The sequence below is a fragment of the Parambassis ranga genome, chromosome 7 (assembly GCF_900634625.1).
Source record: "Parambassis ranga chromosome 7, fParRan2.1, whole genome shotgun sequence".
Taxonomy (NCBI): domain Eukaryota; kingdom Metazoa; phylum Chordata; class Actinopteri; family Ambassidae; genus Parambassis; species Parambassis ranga.
The window spans coordinates 6,768,097-6,786,533 of NC_041028.1; the positions used below are offsets into that span (position 1 = coordinate 6,768,097).

The 18,437-nt window shown below is 42.6% G+C and overlaps 1 protein-coding gene across 1 annotated transcript in view; it reads right to left on the reverse strand.

Annotated features, from left to right (window-relative positions):
- Positions 1-898: 898 nt before the first annotated feature.
- Positions 899-18,437, reverse strand: part of LOC114438410 (dedicator of cytokinesis protein 3-like) — a 35,008-nt gene continuing 17,469 nt past the window's right edge. Inside the window, 39 exon segments of the mRNA XM_028409725.1 lie at positions 899-1,581; positions 1,797-1,879; positions 2,241-2,325; positions 2,399-2,514; positions 2,640-2,980; positions 3,226-3,347; positions 3,622-3,738; positions 3,825-3,908; positions 3,993-4,172; positions 4,344-4,430; positions 5,486-5,652; positions 5,918-6,059; positions 6,781-6,885; positions 7,172-7,258; positions 8,803-8,951; positions 10,024-10,117; positions 10,221-10,281; positions 10,368-10,463; positions 10,550-10,576; positions 10,670-10,755; positions 10,847-10,995; positions 11,093-11,151; positions 11,226-11,326; positions 11,402-11,477; positions 11,684-11,778; positions 11,868-11,966; positions 12,058-12,204; positions 12,403-12,530; positions 12,626-12,818; positions 13,465-13,635; positions 13,946-14,027; positions 14,107-14,207; positions 14,296-14,379; positions 14,684-14,781; positions 14,863-15,034; positions 15,779-15,885; positions 15,977-16,139; positions 16,237-16,361; positions 17,337-17,462. Of these exon segments, the coding sequence (XP_028265526.1) occupies positions 973-1,581; positions 1,797-1,879; positions 2,241-2,325; positions 2,399-2,514; positions 2,640-2,980; positions 3,226-3,347; positions 3,622-3,738; positions 3,825-3,908; positions 3,993-4,172; positions 4,344-4,430; positions 5,486-5,652; positions 5,918-6,059; positions 6,781-6,885; positions 7,172-7,258; positions 8,803-8,951; positions 10,024-10,117; positions 10,221-10,281; positions 10,368-10,463; positions 10,550-10,576; positions 10,670-10,755; positions 10,847-10,995; positions 11,093-11,151; positions 11,226-11,326; positions 11,402-11,477; positions 11,684-11,778; positions 11,868-11,966; positions 12,058-12,204; positions 12,403-12,530; positions 12,626-12,818; positions 13,465-13,635; positions 13,946-14,027; positions 14,107-14,207; positions 14,296-14,379; positions 14,684-14,781; positions 14,863-15,034; positions 15,779-15,885; positions 15,977-16,139; positions 16,237-16,361; positions 17,337-17,462 (5,114 nt within the window). The 3' untranslated portion in view covers positions 899-972.

Below are 18,437 nucleotides of genomic sequence, written 5' to 3' on the forward strand. Positions count from 1 at the left end.
TTGAGGTGTAAAGTAGTGAAGAGTCCATGAAAGCTGGCAGGTGTGTCGTTGTTTGCTGAACGTTCCTCTGGAGATATCTTTGTCACACAAAGAGAGACAAATATAGACTTTTTCTTGTTCAACACAGATTGAACTTAAAGCACTTAAATAAAAAGGAGAAAAAAAACAGGACTGCAGCTATTGTGCAATAAAGTAGAACATCTCATCTGAATACATTCACGTGGGTTTCCATACGCAGGGTACGGATGTGGAATCGTCAGTGACTGAAGTTCACGTCCCTTGAGATGCCGGTCCAAGAGGAGAGCTGCAAGTTCAACCAGCGATTGATGACAGCCCGGCAGCAACACGTATTACAGTGCGCCATTTGATATGATTCACTATTAAGGAGCACTTAACAGTGTTTTTGTTTTTTAAAAACAGAATGGACAATAAGCCTTTGAAAACACTATAATGTAGCAAATTTATCAAAATAAGAATCCATATATATGAAGCATTTAAAGCAGAGAAGTCACTGTGAATATTAACCTTCTGTTGTTTCCTTGTGTTTGTGTGAAAATGACACGAGAAGCAGAATTCAGAGCTTATACTGCACCTGGGATCATGTTGCTTATGATCATTTCACAAAACTGTTGTCGTATTTTTCTCAAATGAAAAAAACATGCTCACAGACAAGTTGTACAATTGTGTACAATCAATATCAATTTTTGAGTTAATCTGTCTTAGTGTTCGACAGATGTTTTTCTTTTCTACGAGGCCACGTGGAGCAGCAGCGGCAGTTGTGCCTGTAGCTTCATCAGGATTCGCTCCTTCTTTTCTTTCCTTCATGTGCACTGAAATTAAAACGCAGCAAGAAGTGACCATCTTCTGCTGCTTCTCATCCTCTTTACTGCTCCTTTAACCCAGTGCAAATGAAGGAAGGAAGAGAAGGACAAGAAGAAAGCTTTCAAGTGAAATTTAGCCAGAGCCTCTACATCACTGTGTCTCCTCGTGCTCCTCGCTGATGCACTGCTCCCAGGCGTGTTTCCCCTGGTCCTCCCTGTGGCCGTGAGGGGAGTGGAAGATCCTGCGAGGCAGCGGGATGGGCTGAGGTGGCAAATCCTCCTCGGGGATGCAGCCCTCTCTCAAGTAGGGTTTCGGGGGCACAGCAGGAGGCTGAGGCCTGCGGTAAGGGATATGATGTGGGCCGTGAGTGGGGGCATGATGATGAGGAGGTGGCCCATGGGAGTGGCTGTCCAGCCCAGGGTGGGCATGAGCGTGAGGGTGGGGGTGGTTATGTGGGTGTGAAGTGGGGCTGCGGTAGTGGAAAGGTCGTACCGGGTCCATGGAGTCGATTTCTGGTCCGCCGTAGTGAATGTGTAGGTACGGAGATGCCAGGTACTCGTCAGGAGGAGACCACAGGTGGCTGGGGAGAGGCTCCAAGGCATCGTTCCTGATGGGGCCAGGATCTGGATACTGACCACCAAAGTTACTCTCACTCAGAGAGGAAACGCCGCTGCTGGCGCTGCCCGACAGAGTGGAGTTACTGCCCCCCAGAGCTGACTGAGGACTGGTGGGGGAACCAGGGATTGGGTGGAGAGGAGACTGGGAAGAGAGAAACAGTGAGTGTCACAAGTGTGTTGCTCTCAACAGCACTCACACTCATAACGCTGCCTTCACGAGCTGTCAGAAAAAAAAAATACTGAAATACTACAAAGAAGAAGAGTTAACATGACTGACATGAAGTATTGAATTTGTGAAGTGAATGTGTGAAGTAGTACATGGTCTACAGAATGTAAAGTCTGATCTTATTATTGTACCTTTCTCAGAGAACGCACAGGCAGGGCAGGAGGAGGGTCGCTGTTCTGGTGGTGATACGCATCACAGTGCATCAGGAAATGTCCTGCAAAGAGAAGTTCAACCAACTTTTTGAAGACCGTCTAAACTTTGCAGCCTCAGTATGTGCCAGCAGGTGTCAGGCAGGTGTATAAAATAAATATGAAATGTAAATACATGCTCTAGGCACCAATTAAAACATGAATGTGAAGTAAAATGAGAGATGAGTACCTGGTGGGAAGGACCTGGGTGGGACTGGGGGCATGATTACCCCTCCAGTAGAAGCTGGGATGTAGGACACCTGCTCCCTGTTCTCTCCATCCAGACTCCAGCTGCTGGGAGCATTGGGAAACACTGGAACAACACAAAATCATATCAACACACTGCAAACACTTCATGTACATAACCTATTACACCTTGTTTGTTACCTTTCTCTGGTAGATTCATGTGAGGATTTTCACAAGGCTTACAGGGGCTAACTTGCTGAAGTAAGGCACGCTGCATGTGGTTGTTCTGAAAGAAAAACTTTTAAGTGAACATATTTTGCAAAAGTTTTGCACGCTGACACATCATGATGCCATCCTACCTGTCCGTTTTCTGCCATGTTATAGTACATGGAGCTATTAGCCCTCTCACGGTGAGACGGCAACAGTATCATCACATCTCGGTTGTGTTTGGCCTTGTCGGGCAAAGATGGCGAGCCTGGATGGAGAATAGAAAAGGAAACAACATATATTTATACTCATGTATGTAAAAGAGGTGTTTTTGTTGTCCTAAAAATGATCATTTTAGACCCAGGTGTGACTTTCTGCAGCTGCGTTTCTCACCTCTGGCACTTGACGGAGCAGAGTTGTTAATCTGTGAAGAGTTGGAGCGGATGGAGCTCAGGCTGGAGGAGGAGGGGCTCGGCTGCACAACAGAATATATTTATAAACTATGACAGCACTGATCTACAATAGAAATCCTTTTTATCTGTTTTTTTTTAATAGTTTAGTTTAATTCGTGTCAGTGTGCATTTTTTTATTTTCCTACCTGCATGTGTAATGCCTCTTCAGGGTGCTCCCCCATGAGGCCGTCAGTCATGATAACAAGGTTTCCTGCCTCACTGGACGTGTGAGAGGACAGAGAGGAGGACGAGTGACGGATCGAGCCCTGCAGGTTCAGAGGGCTGCAGGACAGAGATAATGATGAAGACTGAGAAGAACTCTCTGTGTGTTCACCACATTTACATTTTGAGGAACAGATGTTTTGACTCATGCTGTTTGACTGCAGGAGTATTAAAGCGGCACATTTTATTTTCTTCTAACAAGTCACAAAACACATACAATACCACAGTAAGATAAGTAAGATTGCTCTGCATATTGCTTCAGCTTGGCCACACCTTAGACTGAATTTGAAGCGTGACTGACTTACCTGTGTCTGTGTATGAGGCGCACACTCTCCGGGCTCATGTGACTGTGGGAGGACAAGACGCCTCTAGGAGAGTTGACCCCCGTGCAGCCTGCTGGGCCGAATCGATCCACGCCGGGCAAGCCCTGCTGAGACCCAAACACATACTGCTCTGAATATTTACACTGCTCATGCTTACATAAACCAAAGTTTGTGCACTTATGAGTGCATGAAACACACATCATAACTGCTGGACTGCAAAAGTGTCACCGTGTGTGTGTTCACTGTGTGTAAAGGTGGATGTCATCATGGCTCCCCAAAATATCTCAGAAATAAAAGTATGTGGTGACATACTGTCCGTGATTGTATGCAGGCTATGGCAGGAACATAAACACTGCAGTCACATCTAGATCTACTCACATGGTGTAATCCTGTTCTCATCATGTGAAACTGGTCTACAAGCTTCTTGTGTAGAGGACGCATCTCTGGATGCACCAGCTTTTCATGAACAGCCAGTCCCACTCCAAGAATGTGCACCTGTGGATGAGGAACAATTACTTTATTCATATCATATTTAACATGTGAGTATGTTTACTAAGCAGTAAAAATGTGTTTAAAGTGACCTGTTCCTGCATCAGATCCTTAAGATGTGTGATCCTCTCTGTGTCCTCTGGGTGACTGCTGATGTAGTCCTTATCAAAGAAGGCCTGTTGCGGAGGATGATTTAAAACATTAACAACCTCTCACATCCTCAGTTCATCGTGTTTGCAGTCTGCACCCCCGCCCCCTACCTCCTGATATCTGGCAATGCCTCCGTTCACAGCAGCGTCTATGACGCCATTGAGGCACATGCTGAGCGGGTTGATGTTGCCATGATGCTGTCTGTGTTGGTACTGGCTAATCAAAGTCCGCAGCTCCTGGGTCTTGTTCTCCACCACGTAAATGGCATTCTCCAGAGGGCTCACCTCCACCTTAAAATAAATACACAAATTCACCCCAAATTATGATAAACAAGGAGAATTTTTAAGTGTATATTACCAAAACATATTTATTCACACACTGCTCTGAAGTAAAGTGACAAAAAAAACTACCACAAGTCCTTTGTCAGAAAGCAATACAGGAGTGAAGTGAATGTTTCTCACCACTTCTCGCCTCTCCACCTCCGCCCAGCGGGAGATCCCAGGGAGAGGACGGGAGAGGATCAGGGTTGTTCTCTCAATCCACAGGCTCTGTTAAACAGGAAGACGAACAACAGTGAGGTTTTTCTGTCCCCTCTCAAAGAAAAGCTAGCTGAGAACCAACTGTGTATATAACAGAAGGCTCATAGAGCAGCATGTAGGTCACTTCACATAAGTGAGACGTCCTGTGTGGTCTGATTTCAGATTTGGGTTACTGTGTCAGAGAAAAGTACAGTACAGTATCACGCCTGGTCTCTAAAGCCCTGGCGGTTGTGTGTTTCTTTGCACTGTAAGCATTTTTAATGTGAAATATTCTGGTTACCAACAGTGTTTTTGGGAGTATTGTGGTTATGCGTTGTGTAGTTGAGGCTTGCTTCATGACAATAGCACACTGTAATAAACCTGGGCATGCTTCTCAGAAAGAAACCAGAATAATGTGGCACATGAACAGCTTAACCAGGCCTCTGGACCTTTTGGGATCAACTAGGGATCAACTTTTAGACTGATAAATTCTTAACTTGATCACCTAATAATGAAAATAATCACTGTCTGTCTGTGAATAACAGCCATTTTATAACAAGTCAACTCGAAGTCATCCAATTTAATGGTGTTTTTGTAAAATATCAATCTACATCTGGCTTGTGTGGTGTTTTTGTATTTGTAGTTTCTCCTTGACACTTTACATCATTCTGCAGTGCTGATGACTAATGTACCTGCAGTTCAGTGAGGGGAACACTGTTAGGTTACAAACACAGGCTGCTGCAGAGGCGAGATGGTGTTTGGATGAATACTTGTGTTACAATCTCAACAAAAGCTCGAATGTACCAGGAAAACATCTCAAATCTTTGACATTCTGTGTGGCTGCATGATAAGGAGCCTATGTTAACGTCATGTTGACAAAGTTGATTGTTCTGTTGGTTGAATGTTAAAAATGTCTAAAGATGCATTTCCTGAATCAGTTCTTGAAAATTGTATTTTTTTTATAGGGTCTAAGCTTTCAAGGGCTTTAAGGACATCAAAACTGTGGGTGTTACAGCTGCTCCATTAGATGTTTTTTTAAGCAGTGTTACATCTGAATTCAGAGTGGCACTGCTGGCTCCTCGTACCCTGAACTCGTTCTCGCGGTCCTTGGGCCCCTTGTGAAAAGGCCTGTCATAGTGGAAGCGGCTGACATTGTTGATGCGGTAGAAACTCTTGATCCTCTCAGGCACACGTTCCAGCTGAGGCACATCAGAAATGTCTGACACTGGAGTCACCGCATAGATCTGCAAGTCTGAAAACCGAGTGTCAAGGAAGTGACAGACACAGAGGACATGCATGCATATTCACAGAGCGGGGAGAGTGGGAGGAAATGCTTACATAGGCTTTTTAATTTTACCATCTGACTCTGGAAATTAATTTTCAATGTAAATTTTATTGTTTTGTTTAATTCATGATAATCTCTACCAGTAATGCTCTTCTTAACGAACACACAAACAGCCACTCGCGTTATAAAACAAAAACAATTAGTGTTAGCCGTGGTAAACCTATGAGGATACACTGAGCGTCACTCTGTAGGATGGTATCATCCGGCTGGTTTGGATGCTGCATGGCAATGGCTTGTGGAAACTCTCCCAGCATCCTTTGCTGGAAGTCCTCAAGCCGTTCGTAGTCATAACCCCGACAGACAAACTCCTTGTTCTACAGAGAGGGGGGGAGACAATTATTCAGCCAAAGAACCGCTGTCATCTTGAAGAAAATCAGGCTGATGAGTGTCACACATGACTCAGATGCCAAATAAACTAGTAACTGTGAGTGACCTTGCCCTCTGGATTGGTTTTAGCTTTAGCCCTTGTAACAGCAGTATTAGCAGCACAGCATTACTTGTTTTATTAGTAGATATACCAGCAAAACAGTGTAGTCGTGTTGCTTAACTTGCACAGAGCTGACGATTTTTGGAGAGCTGAGTAATGAACAAAACATTGTCACCTTTTAAGTAGATGAAATACACACATAGCGAACAAATAAAACAAAGCAATTAAGCAGCAATGCAATCATTCATTTAGAGCCAGGGATCCAGAATGACTCTCTTTAGCTGTTTTTGGTCTCCACATAACTCCAAATTGAAATAAATGCAATCACTAAAGCTCCTCTGTGTTTCCCACTTATAGACACTTGCGCAGTATTTCTGTCTCATTTTGTGCTAAGAACAAAGTCAGAATTAACCTTATAGAGCTTAAAACAAAAAAAAATTATATATATAAAAAATTATATATATAAAAAAGTATATATCATATATATATCCATAACTACTGTATAGTACAGGCTAGTGAACAGTGTGTCTTCCAGATGCCTGTGCACATCAGCAGGATCATCTAGTAACTGTGTCAGCACAGAAAAAATGAGACCAGCTCTGTCTTACCCTGAGGAAGAAGGGAAACTTCCTGCCATAGAAGCCCATTCGAAAGAACTCTGGTTCAATCCTCTGTTGTTCAATGATGTTGTCATAGTACGCTGCCTCCATTTTCTGTCAAACGATGACAAACACCCAGAAAAAGTCATGATATGAATAATGACTCAATCACACGTATTACTGATTCCTGTGCATTTCCTGAATAGTGTGGGCGTGCACAGGTAATGAGAACACCGCATCTACAGTCACTGCAGTCGCTTCACACACTCCCCCACCCCCCTCCCCCCATAAGTGAGCATGTCAACAACGGAGGCTGATGAAAATCTCATCTTCCAGCATAACAGAGGATGCTTGTTTGATTATAATGGCAGAAACAGGGAGCATTGGAGGCTTTACTTACCCGTATCCAGCTGAGGCTCTGATAATCATATAAAGTCTCGTACTGGAAAGCCAGCTCCCGGCAGAGAGAGATCCCATATTCCCAGCACTGCAAAGTCACATAGAAATGAGAAAACAAAAAAATGGAAGAAAAAAAAATCATGATAAACGAAGGGGCCAAACTGGAGGATAAAGGACTGTGACCTATGCAAACAAATGGCAGAACTAAAATTATACAGCAGTATCTAAACCAGAAAAACCAAAGCAAGTAGAAGAAGTATAATATAGAATAGAGTAGAATAGAATTTATTTGTCACATGTACAAGTACAGACATACTAGTACACAGCGACATCTAAGCGATATCCAAGTAAAACACAAGTGTTTAATTGTGTGGCTGTCACTCAGCTGCTTCATGACCATCAGCAGCACATCTGAAAGTCAACTTGAAAACCTGAACGTTGTGCAGTCACTGTCTGATATTTGTGAATTAGTCAACAGACACCTGCACCTGATTCCCCCTGGTTCCTCACACATTGGATCTGTATAGTGACCATGTGGAAGCGCTTTCAGCTTTAGTTCTGCAAACTGCTCATAAAGCACATATATTCTAGCAGCATGGGACTCCACCGGGTGCAGCTATTATTATTATAGAAGAGCAGCAATAAAAAATGGAGAGATGACAAAGAGTTAATGAAGGAGGCCACTTTTATTTCCTCCTCAGCTGCTCCCAGAGTCCAGAGGGCATTGTCCTCTCCAAAGCACAGAGACCAGTCAACTAATTTAATTTGGTGGATGAATACCAGCCAGGGAGGAGTGATTCGGGGAAGCAAATCACATTTGGAGAGACATCCGACCCTCACCGAGGAGTATTATAGTGTTAGCAAGGGATTCTGTATTCATATAATGATACACAGTATTTGCTTTAGTACTAAGAAGTCCTGACTAACTTTAACCGTGTACGAGAACATACATAATAGATGTGTACAAAGGATTTTATGTAGCAGTATTTGAATACAAAATATGATTAATATAAGTGGTAACTTACCTTAACTTTTACTTAAGATAACATAGTTTGCACAACTTACTCTAAAATTTAGCTAACTGCAATAATAAGGATGTTACTCACCTAGGAGTGATCTAATGCAATATAATAAAAGTTTTGAATTTTATTTCTACATACGAGACACACACTGATCTAAATACCACAGTATATTTTACTGTAACAGAAGCAAACGGGTAATTTTTGATTAGACTAGATGTTGAGTTGGGCTGGTAAGTGAGGTAAAAACTGTGCTACAAAACTTTGAGAAAGATTTAAAAACAAAGACTACAAGATTGTGCTTCACTCTCAAAGTTAACGAGGGTAAAATTTAATTGTGTTCAGGAACAGCTGCACTGCAGATGAGAACAAACAGCCTCTTCAACATTGTAAAAAAAAAAAAAAAGCAAGCTATAAAACTTAATGTCACTTCCATTTATCAGAGCTGATTTAGTTTCCTGTCCAGCATTACTTATTAATATTGATCCATCACTATAAAGTTAACTTCATTGTCCACTCCGTGTGAGGCCACACAGGTCAGAAATGATAGGCCTTTAATGTCCCCATGAAAACAGGAGGAGGAGACAAAGCTGTAAAAAAAAGAATCACTCGCCTTGCCCTTGTTGAAGTAGTGGAGGATTTTACGGCTCAGGTTCTCCTTGCGTTGCCACTCGCTCTGACAGGGATAGTGGAGAAAGTCCCTGAGGGGCCGGTCCTCCCACTGCAGCAGCTCCCAGTACAGCAGCAGGGTGAACGCCGCCTCTGTTATCGAGGAGGAAAAAAAAGGCAGTGTACACTTAGCTCCTCTGTAACAAAGCTTCAGATGTTGGGGCAGTTTGCACAGTGATGAACTGATACCTTCCAGACATTTTGGATCCAGTTTTTTTGCAAACAGATGGCGCATGACACAAAGCGCGGTCAGTGGCACAAAGTCGCCCAGAGCGCGGTGAGTGTGTTTTAGTATAACAGTGACCAGAGGTGCAAAGAGCACTGGCACAGTTAAAATCATATCAGCCCTTTTCTGTCCCCATTTACAATGAGATAATTTACTGTGAGGTCATCTGCAGATTAAAATAAATGGAGGTTCTTACTGTAAACAACTGGTGCAGCAACATACGATTTCTTTGTCCTTTATCTTTTACAGTTCACACAGTAACCACATGTGCAATCACACCCAACCCTGCATTTTAATTATCTTCCCAGCTGCCTGTTGTTTGCTTTATATAAGTGATGAATAAGGTTGCCTTCAATTAGTCATATTTGGCAACTTTTATGTGCACACAACAAAGCCACAGTTATATAAAATAACCACCTCCTCTGATGAGTGAGAGTGGTGTTAGCAGCCATTTAAAATGTGTCTACTGTGAGATAAATCTCAGAATAGTGTCAGACATAATATGTCTTCATGTTAAAATGTAAATTTCACCAACAGTTTATCCACACTGAGTGTGATATTAAGTCTGTATTTCTCTAAGTATTGCCCTCCTTAACTGAAAAGCAAAGAATCCATGCTGGTGTGGTGCAGTTTCCAGCAGGTTCACCTACTAGCCCTGTATGCCGGGCCTGTGAAACAAAAAACTTTAGAGGGACTGTTTTTTTAACCCATTTTTAGGTACTTTTGCTCAGAAGTGTCCAAATCATGTCCTATACAGTGATGAGAGAGTGTTTTGTTTCTGCCACTTTCTAGCTACAAATGAGTCAAATGTTTTTCTCTTCTTCTGTCTCAATCCGTTCAAATGACCAGCTGACTTTTAGTGAAGAGTAAAGGTCAATGATCTGTGTCATGGTCATGAATGTAATCAGCATCGTCTCAACTCATGGACCTTTCAGTTACCTGTGAAGTCCTCTGCTTGGAGATGCAAGTCACACAGCTTGTGTATGTAACGGATGTACATGTCCTCCTTGTTGACCTCTGATTTGTAGAAGTTCTGATGTTGAAATAAAAAGAAAACAAATGGTTAAAATCTCTTTCCATGTGTGCAAATATTCATAGATGTGTTCCAAAAATAAACAAAGAAATGAACATCTTACCATGAGGTTGACAGAACCACCAATTTTCTTGTTCTCCATCTCGTCTCCTTTCATGCAGTCCCTAAAAATAAAGCTTTGTTCACATACTGCAGTTTGCTGACATACACCAAAAGGTTTAGGATGTGCATCTTAATTATAGGAGCGTACCTGTAATCCAGTAATCTCTCGACAAGTCGTGTGACCGATGTGACAAATGAGATTCCTGTTTCTCTCCAGGTCTCCTGCTCAATTTTCTCCAGCAGGCTGCAGAGAAAACACAGAAATATATTTTTGTCTGATGCCGATGAGCACAGGAAGTGCAGTAAAGTGATCAATATATTACACCTCACCTTGGATAAGGACCAAACAGTTGAGTCCTGTGGAGTGACAACCAAAGAAAAGAATAGCATTTTAGAAAGAAACAGACAAAGTATGACATTGTGTAGCATAAACACAGGTTGGGTGCTTACAGCAGACTGAAGAGCTCTCTGTGATTATCATCGCCTTTTCCATCCGACACCATGCTGTCCAGCTTGTCCATCAGCTCCGCTTCCACCTACACAAATACAAAAAATGTGGGTATGTAATGTGGCAAACAGGTGTCGGCTCAGTGTCTGTATTTCATAGCATAATAATGTCATAATCACCTGTTTGAAGTTGCCATTTTTCCTCTGCTCCCAATCCATCATGTCATGAAAAATTGGGATCATAATATTTCGAACCTCAGTTTGAGGCACAAGAGTGACTCCGAGGAAGGGGCCCATCATTCCTGGGATGAAGTGGGGCTTGTTGTCGCCTGTATATATACGGATTCACACAGACAGACATGTTTGTTTGCACTGAATTTATCGAAACATTAATGCTTCTCTGTGATACGTGGAGGGATAACACACCTAATTTTTGCCACATGCTGTAGAGCTCATATGCCATCATAACTCTCATATCTCCATACCTACAAAGAAAATGGAGTGAATGATTAACACAGCATCTGAATGCAATGTACACAATAACTAGAAAGACTCTCACTTGTCAAGGATTTTCTTTCTCTTAGCAGGAGTAAGTGCCTCCAGCTGCAGACTGGGCTGGTTGATATACAGCACAGTGAGGCTGAAAAATGAGTTCCACACCTGAAAAACAAAAAACAGAAACAAAAGATGAAAATAAATCAACACTGAAGGACATTTAAATAAACACATACACACCTTGAAATCAAAATCTGCCTCTGAGAAGTTCTTGTGCAGGGCCGGAGACAGAAACTGCGTTGTCACTACGATGATGCTGCAAAAACAAACAAACATTACAGTGTCAGCATACAAAATCAGCCAGAAGCCAAAAATAGATGAAAAACTTTTTGCACACACAAGCATCACCTTCAGAGTGGGATTATCTGAAGAGAACCTGATCTAATGGTTGGCTGTATTCCCTTACCATGTCTGGGACAAAGACTGTTTGACAGGAAGGAAGAAAAAAAAATGCAGACTCACTGACTGGTTAGAAGCCGCATTACACTCCAGTCTCGGGAGAAGATAGTCGGTTTCATCAGATTGCGAAACACACAGAAGATCTTCAACAGGAACTCCTGCAGAGGAATATGTGCAAGCAGTGTCCTGTAGTAAGTAAGCCATAGCTCTAATCTCGCTCAGCTCTGAGACTCAGAGAGTTTCATACCTTCAGTTCCTCCTTGCTATGGAAGTTGTTGAGAAGATGGTGGAAGTGAATCTCGCTCATCTGTCGGAGCAGAGACAGAAGACAGGAAACATACTCCCCCTGCAGGGAACACATAGAGAAAGGGGTTGATCATCTCAAAACCAAATATTTTTATTGCACATCAAAGTGGCACCTTTTAGTGGTAGCTTACTGTTATCTCAGCCGTGCACTGGGGACAGCGCTGCCCTCTGGACGTCTCCACAGAGTGAGATTTACTCATGATGGACAGCAGGGTCTGCAGCAGCACATCCAGTAAGCTCTCCACCATCATCTCCACCTCCTCCTGAACAGAAGACTCCTGAAGAGCAGATAAAAATCGATTTGCAAACACAAATTGATTACTCAATTTCCTTTTTCTTAATTATAGGTGTTGATGCAGGGTTTTTGATCACTCTAAGCATTTTTGCGTATCAAATTGTCAGAATAGATTGTTCTTAAATTAGGATCATAGATTTTTGCCCTGCTTCCTGTATCCATACAGAATAATGTACTGTACCATGGAGCTTGTCTTGATAATGGAAAAAATGCTGCCTAGGATCCCAGAACAAATGAGCAGCTCCCTCTGCTGGCGCAGATGCAAGTGGATGTGATGCAAAACCACTGGCAGCAATATACTACGAGACTCTGAGGGAAAAGAGAAACAGACACACATGAAGTGAGCGGATCGGGTTCCATGCCATAGTGTTGTTTTGGTATTCTCAGAGAAAGACAAATCTCACCGGGGAAGTAGAAGAGGCGACTCTCAACTGTGCGTGCAATGGACTGCAGTTTGACCACATCCATAGACTGGCCAATATCCACGGTGCTGGGCATGCTCCCAAGGGTGCCCCTGACGTACTCAGCCACCTCCTGAACGGTGAACATCTGCAGCAGCTCATCAAAGATATCAGGGAAACTGTTCAACAGTGCCGCCTTAAGGGGAAAACAAAGGAACCAGAGAAGCAATTTTAGTGTACACATAGATTAAATATACGGTTTTTAACTAGTTATGAATGCATTTTTAAAAACATTGAAACAAAACACCTGAGAAATGTGTGACACAACACAAAGATAACCCCAGATTAACTTGCTATTAAACCAAGATTAGGACATCAAGATGTACAGCTGTGATTCTCATTTTCTCCATAATTAGTCTCATATGAGCAGCACAAACAGCCAAATCAAAACCATTAACTCCATCAGTTACTTAAGAATACATCATCCTGTATCAGCAGGATGGCGGCTGCACAGCGTCTGCTGCATTGTGGGATCAACACAGGGGGGCGCTGTGACTTACTGAGACGGATGAAAGCCCAGAAACATGACCACAGACAGGCATGCAGCTGATCACACCCCTAAACTGGCCAAGGATGGAGCAACAGTGGGTGGGGGCGACGAATTGAGGCGTAGTAAGTAAAAGAACAAAAGAAGTCACAAGAATGAAATGGGAAATAAAACAAATATAAATGAGTGAAATCAAATAAAAGAGAAAGGAAAAACAAAATATAAAAAAGACTTCTGAGCAGGTGACAAACTGAAGACAGTGAAAGTGTTACTCCTGAGAGGTGAACTTTCTGACCTGCGTGAACACCAGGTTCTCTGAGCTGCGGCTGTCCAGACTCAGGACAAAGCGGATGGACTGGAAGAGCTCCTGGATGCTGGCTCTGAACTGCTCTTCCTCCATCCCACAGGTGGCTCTTGAGTACAGGATCCTAGACTGCACGATGAACTTGAACAGATACTCCAATGCCTGAAAATTGGAAGATCAATACATTAGTTTTGTATTAGTATTGTAGTATAGTATTGTAACATAATATCTCTTTACAGGATCTCATCACGTAGAATAAACCACATGGAGATACTGCACTCTACGCGTCAATATCTGCAGCGGTTTCTGATAACTTCCTTTTATTAGTTCTTCTCTCAGCAGGAAATTCACTTCCTGTTGTCACATTACTTCTTATCAACCCTTCAGTTTGACCATTGCCTCCTACCATGCTGATTAATCCCTGCTGAAGGAGCCAAGACAGAACCAGAAGGAAGTGACCGTGATACTTTACCCTCATAGCTTCCTGTATGTGGTCTTGTCGGACGACCTCTGCCGAGCGGTCCATGTACCACTTCAGACATCGAATCAGCTCCCTGCAGAACAAGATTTAAATTAAGAGGCTTGGCAAAAAAAAGTTTATTAATATTACTAAAGAGTTAGGTATTTTCGTACTTGTATGCCAAAGCTCCAGCAAAGTGGTTTTGGATGTAAGCATCCATGACAGGTCTGAAGTGGTAGAAACGGCTGTCCCTGAGCAGGTTAATGATGAACACCTGCGCACACAAAGATACATTATATCTATTACTTTCACTGTCTAAACATAATACACCATACATAATTTAATTTCATGAATTCTCCTACCAGAGACTGGAAAACCAGCGGTCCATATTTATCAGTGTTGTCATCTAAAAGACAGAAGAGCGTATCCAGGACATCTCGCAAGAACTGTGTGGGAAAAAAAACCCAGAACAAATCACAGAACAGTCATCACATTAAAGGCCTGACTGAGAACTGAAATAGAAACAAGGGAAACAGAAGAAAGGATAGCCCCTTCATCCAAAAACACAGGAATAAATCCAACTTAATAATTTTAAGTTTATATACAGTGTGTGTATAAATGTGAATATACAACAACATAGTTAATAACCCATTTAGGGTTAAATACTGAAGAAAAGGAAACTGCTTTCAAAGTATATTAAAAGTATATTAAGACACATTTTAAGACTTGCTCATCTTTAATGACAGTTACCTTTACAATCTCCTCCCCACTGATCTGACGTAGTCGACCGAGGATGTCCAACACCCGGTCCGGATGGGCCTTCCAGTTCAGAAGAGCCAGAAGGTCCACTGAAGACAGAGTGAAATCACAGCTGAGTTATCTGCATACATCCTGCATACAGAAGAGAAGCTGGAGAGGTGTTAGATTACCATTTTGTGTTAGTTTGGTGGAGCAGAGTATGGTGGAGACCCAGAGGGTTTCTTTGGGGCTTCGCTGGAAGGGCAGGTTGGCTGGCATGTTGGGGCAGCTGTTGAAGTCCTCTTTACAGCAGGGCAGGCTCAGGTACAGACCCTGGTTACTGAAGGTGGTGTTTTCATCACACTAGAGGATGGGTGCATTAGAGTCAGGCAAGATTAGATTTGAAAGAAAGAATGCTGCAGCACCAACTGCCTATTAATGCCTGGGAGCTCACTTGTAACAATCATTTCAGGATATTATTTTTAAGCTTTATACTGGGTCAGGAACCCTGGATATGTGACCTGCAGTTCTCACAGTGTAGGGTGGAATGTGAACACCTCCATGTTTCCGAGCAGGAGATGGTGGGATGGTGAGAGATCAAAGTATAAAAAAAACTGGCTCGGGCCAGAAAACACTGTGGACAAAACAGTTTTTATAATATTGTTGCATCAATCATTGTTATGTGTTTTGGTGAGGGAGAGCCGAAAAAAAGAGGGGAATTCATTATTACATGTTGTTATTGTGTTCACTGTTGAGAAAATCCAATAAAATGTGGTGAGAGCTCCCAGCAGCTGACACAGAGACAACCTGGTACACCACATCACGACAAATAACAGATAAATATAAAACATTACAAAAAGTTAGAGGCACAGCCGAGTGTGATTGATAAGTCTGCAGCTAAGGGTAGACAGAGTCAAAGCAGCAGAAATAAACACGTCTGCAGCACGGTACAATGTTCATCACTTCCGTACTGAGCTTCAAAGCTGCTCTTCAGGCATGAGGTAAGACCTGTGTAACTCATCTCCTTCTAAACTTATCAATTAGCCTTCATTATTACAATCATTTCTATCAACTGGCACATACCTAGTGTATGAGACCTGATCCTACCTTGTACACATAGAGCTCATGGCTCTCATCTGACAGCGTGGTCCCATCTTCTCTCATCAGAGGAGTGAAGGCAAAACCAAACAGCTTTTTCTCCCCTTTGTCTTTAGCTGTGGAAAAAAAAATATCATCATATCATGCATCATACCTACTAAACCAAATATACATTCACAGAGCAGTCTGACAGCATCTGTGACTCACTGGAGCAGTGTCTGAACTCAAAGCGTAGGTGTGATCCTCTGAAACGATCTATGGGTATGGACAGTTTGACCATCTCACTCCAGCGAGGGCTGTTGTTGTGGTACAGGACAAACGAGCGATAGTCGCAGGTGCTGGGCTCCCCACTGCCCAAACTGACGCAGTCCTTTGAAGAGAAGGATGGATGGGAAGGAGAGAAGTTACACTCACTATTATTCATTCTGATGAGATGGCACGTGATGATGCGCATGGATGAGTCATACTTTGAGTGTGTCCCCATCAGCGTAGAGCACATAAAGCGTGACTTCAATGTTCTTCTGGACACTCTTGCCACCCCTCTCAAACTCTCCCCGCTCCAGGGTCAGATACAGGTCATTGCGCGTGTCACCTTAGATAATTAACCAGTAAAAACTTTATTCAAGAAAAAAACACTCATTTGTTAACAGAGAACTACTGCTTATTGACAACACAATGTATAGCTACAAGCAAGGGATCAAAAAAATTACCGGTAAGTTACATGTGATTGACATTTCCCTGGCTTCCTCTTTTCTCATGTCCTTGTAAGCAATAATGTCCGATTCTGCTCCAGAGTTAAACTAACAGCAGAAATTAGGCTTCTGCGCAGACTAAGACGTGTGTACTTCAAAATGACCCCAGTGAGTTGTAACACACTGTAGCTCAGCACCTTTAGTGAGGTCACTAATAAATGGAATAAATACCAGTGGCAACAGTGGAGGAGGATATTGCAGTTATTTATAAAATCAGATTATAGTTATTTATATCCAAGCCATTTCCTTTGGGACATATGACTCAGAAGGAGTGATATTAGGAGGTATTTCAAGCAGAGGAGAGGAGAGGAGAGGAGAGGAGAGGAGAGGAGAGGAGAGGAGAGGAGAGGAGAGGAGAGGAGAGGAGAGGAGAGGAGAGGAGAGGAGAGGAGAGGAGAGGAGAGGAGAGGAGAGGAGAGGATTATACATTCTCAGTAGACACAAAGCACTGCAATGTCAGCTGATGAAATATTCCGAAATAAACACACACAGCTCTCCCTTCCTCTTTCTTTGAGTTTTCTTTGAAGACCTCTGTTCTTTGCAATTTGCTCAGCACCTGACCTACATGCCGAGCTCATGAAAACAAGGGGGTAGAGAGTCTACAAAATACCAGCAGCGGAAGAAGAAAGGTATTTTATGCTAACCAAAAATTGCACTAAATCTTGATTATTTGTATTCTGTTCATTCCTCTCCTCCTTCTTCCTCTTTGTCATGATCTGTGGCCACCCTCTCCGAGCCATCTGGCCTGTGGGCTCCACCACCTCCCTGAATATCCCTTGTCCCCATTACCACCTACTGTCTCTTTGCCTCCTCACCTGGCAGGATGACATCTGGGAAACCCAGCTTGCGTGTGAGCGCCAGGGCCCTGTTGAACACTGCCTGGTTCTCCCGTCTGATCTGCTCCAGCTCACCTCGCAGCAGCTGCAGGGAAATGATGAGGCCTTTGGGGGGGACACAACAGGGTGGTAGGCACGTGTTAGTGTAAATGGAGTAGGGGGGGAAAGGGGCAAATGAAGAGGTGTGGGGTTGTGGGATGTAAGGAAAGAAAGCATGTGGACAGAAAAGAAGAGAGAAGAGAGAAGGGAGGGACAGGGGTGTATTTAAAGGACATTAGTCAGAATGTGGGGGAGAAGAAGACAGACAAGGAGAGCGGATGGAGGGACGTGATCACAGCCAGAACAGAGAGGAGGGAGGGAAATGGTGTTGTGGAATTACACAAAGAAACAACAGAAAACATGGGTACTGCACAAAACTAGTAACATATTTTTTTTTTGTAAGGCATGAGTCATACTTTAACCTGTGCGATGCTGATAATAGGAGAAGTGATAGTGGATAGTGGAGAAAGCTCACTCTTACAGTGTGTGCCATTATTTTACACAGCAAGACTGTTTAACACCAAAGACACAAAGGAATCTATTCATATGAGCAAACACGTTGGAATGAACAGTTACAGATCTATCACAAAGGGATTGGTAATATACATTTTTCTGTTTATTCAAATCGTTTAACATGCGACAAAGAGGACATTATTTGCTTTTGGATAATCAAAAGGATTGAGGGCAGTCTCCCGTTTTTTTTTTTATCACCTTAGGCCTTATAAGTGACTATTTGGTGTTTTAATTTTGGTGTTTATTTGGTGTTTCAATAGCTTCCTTGTCACATGACCATGTGGCCTAATCTTGTATCACTACAAGGGACAAATGAAAAACACCTCTTTGAATTGGACTTGTGGGCTTTTCATTATTTTTTAATTAAATACATTTTATTTTAATTTTCATAATGCATTAGTCCTAAAAAACAAAACTTCATTCATCACTGTAATTTGGATAAAAATACACCCAAAACTGTTAAACATCAAGACTGTTGCCCACACACAGTGTGAGCTGCTCATGATAAAAACAGGCAACAAATCTGTA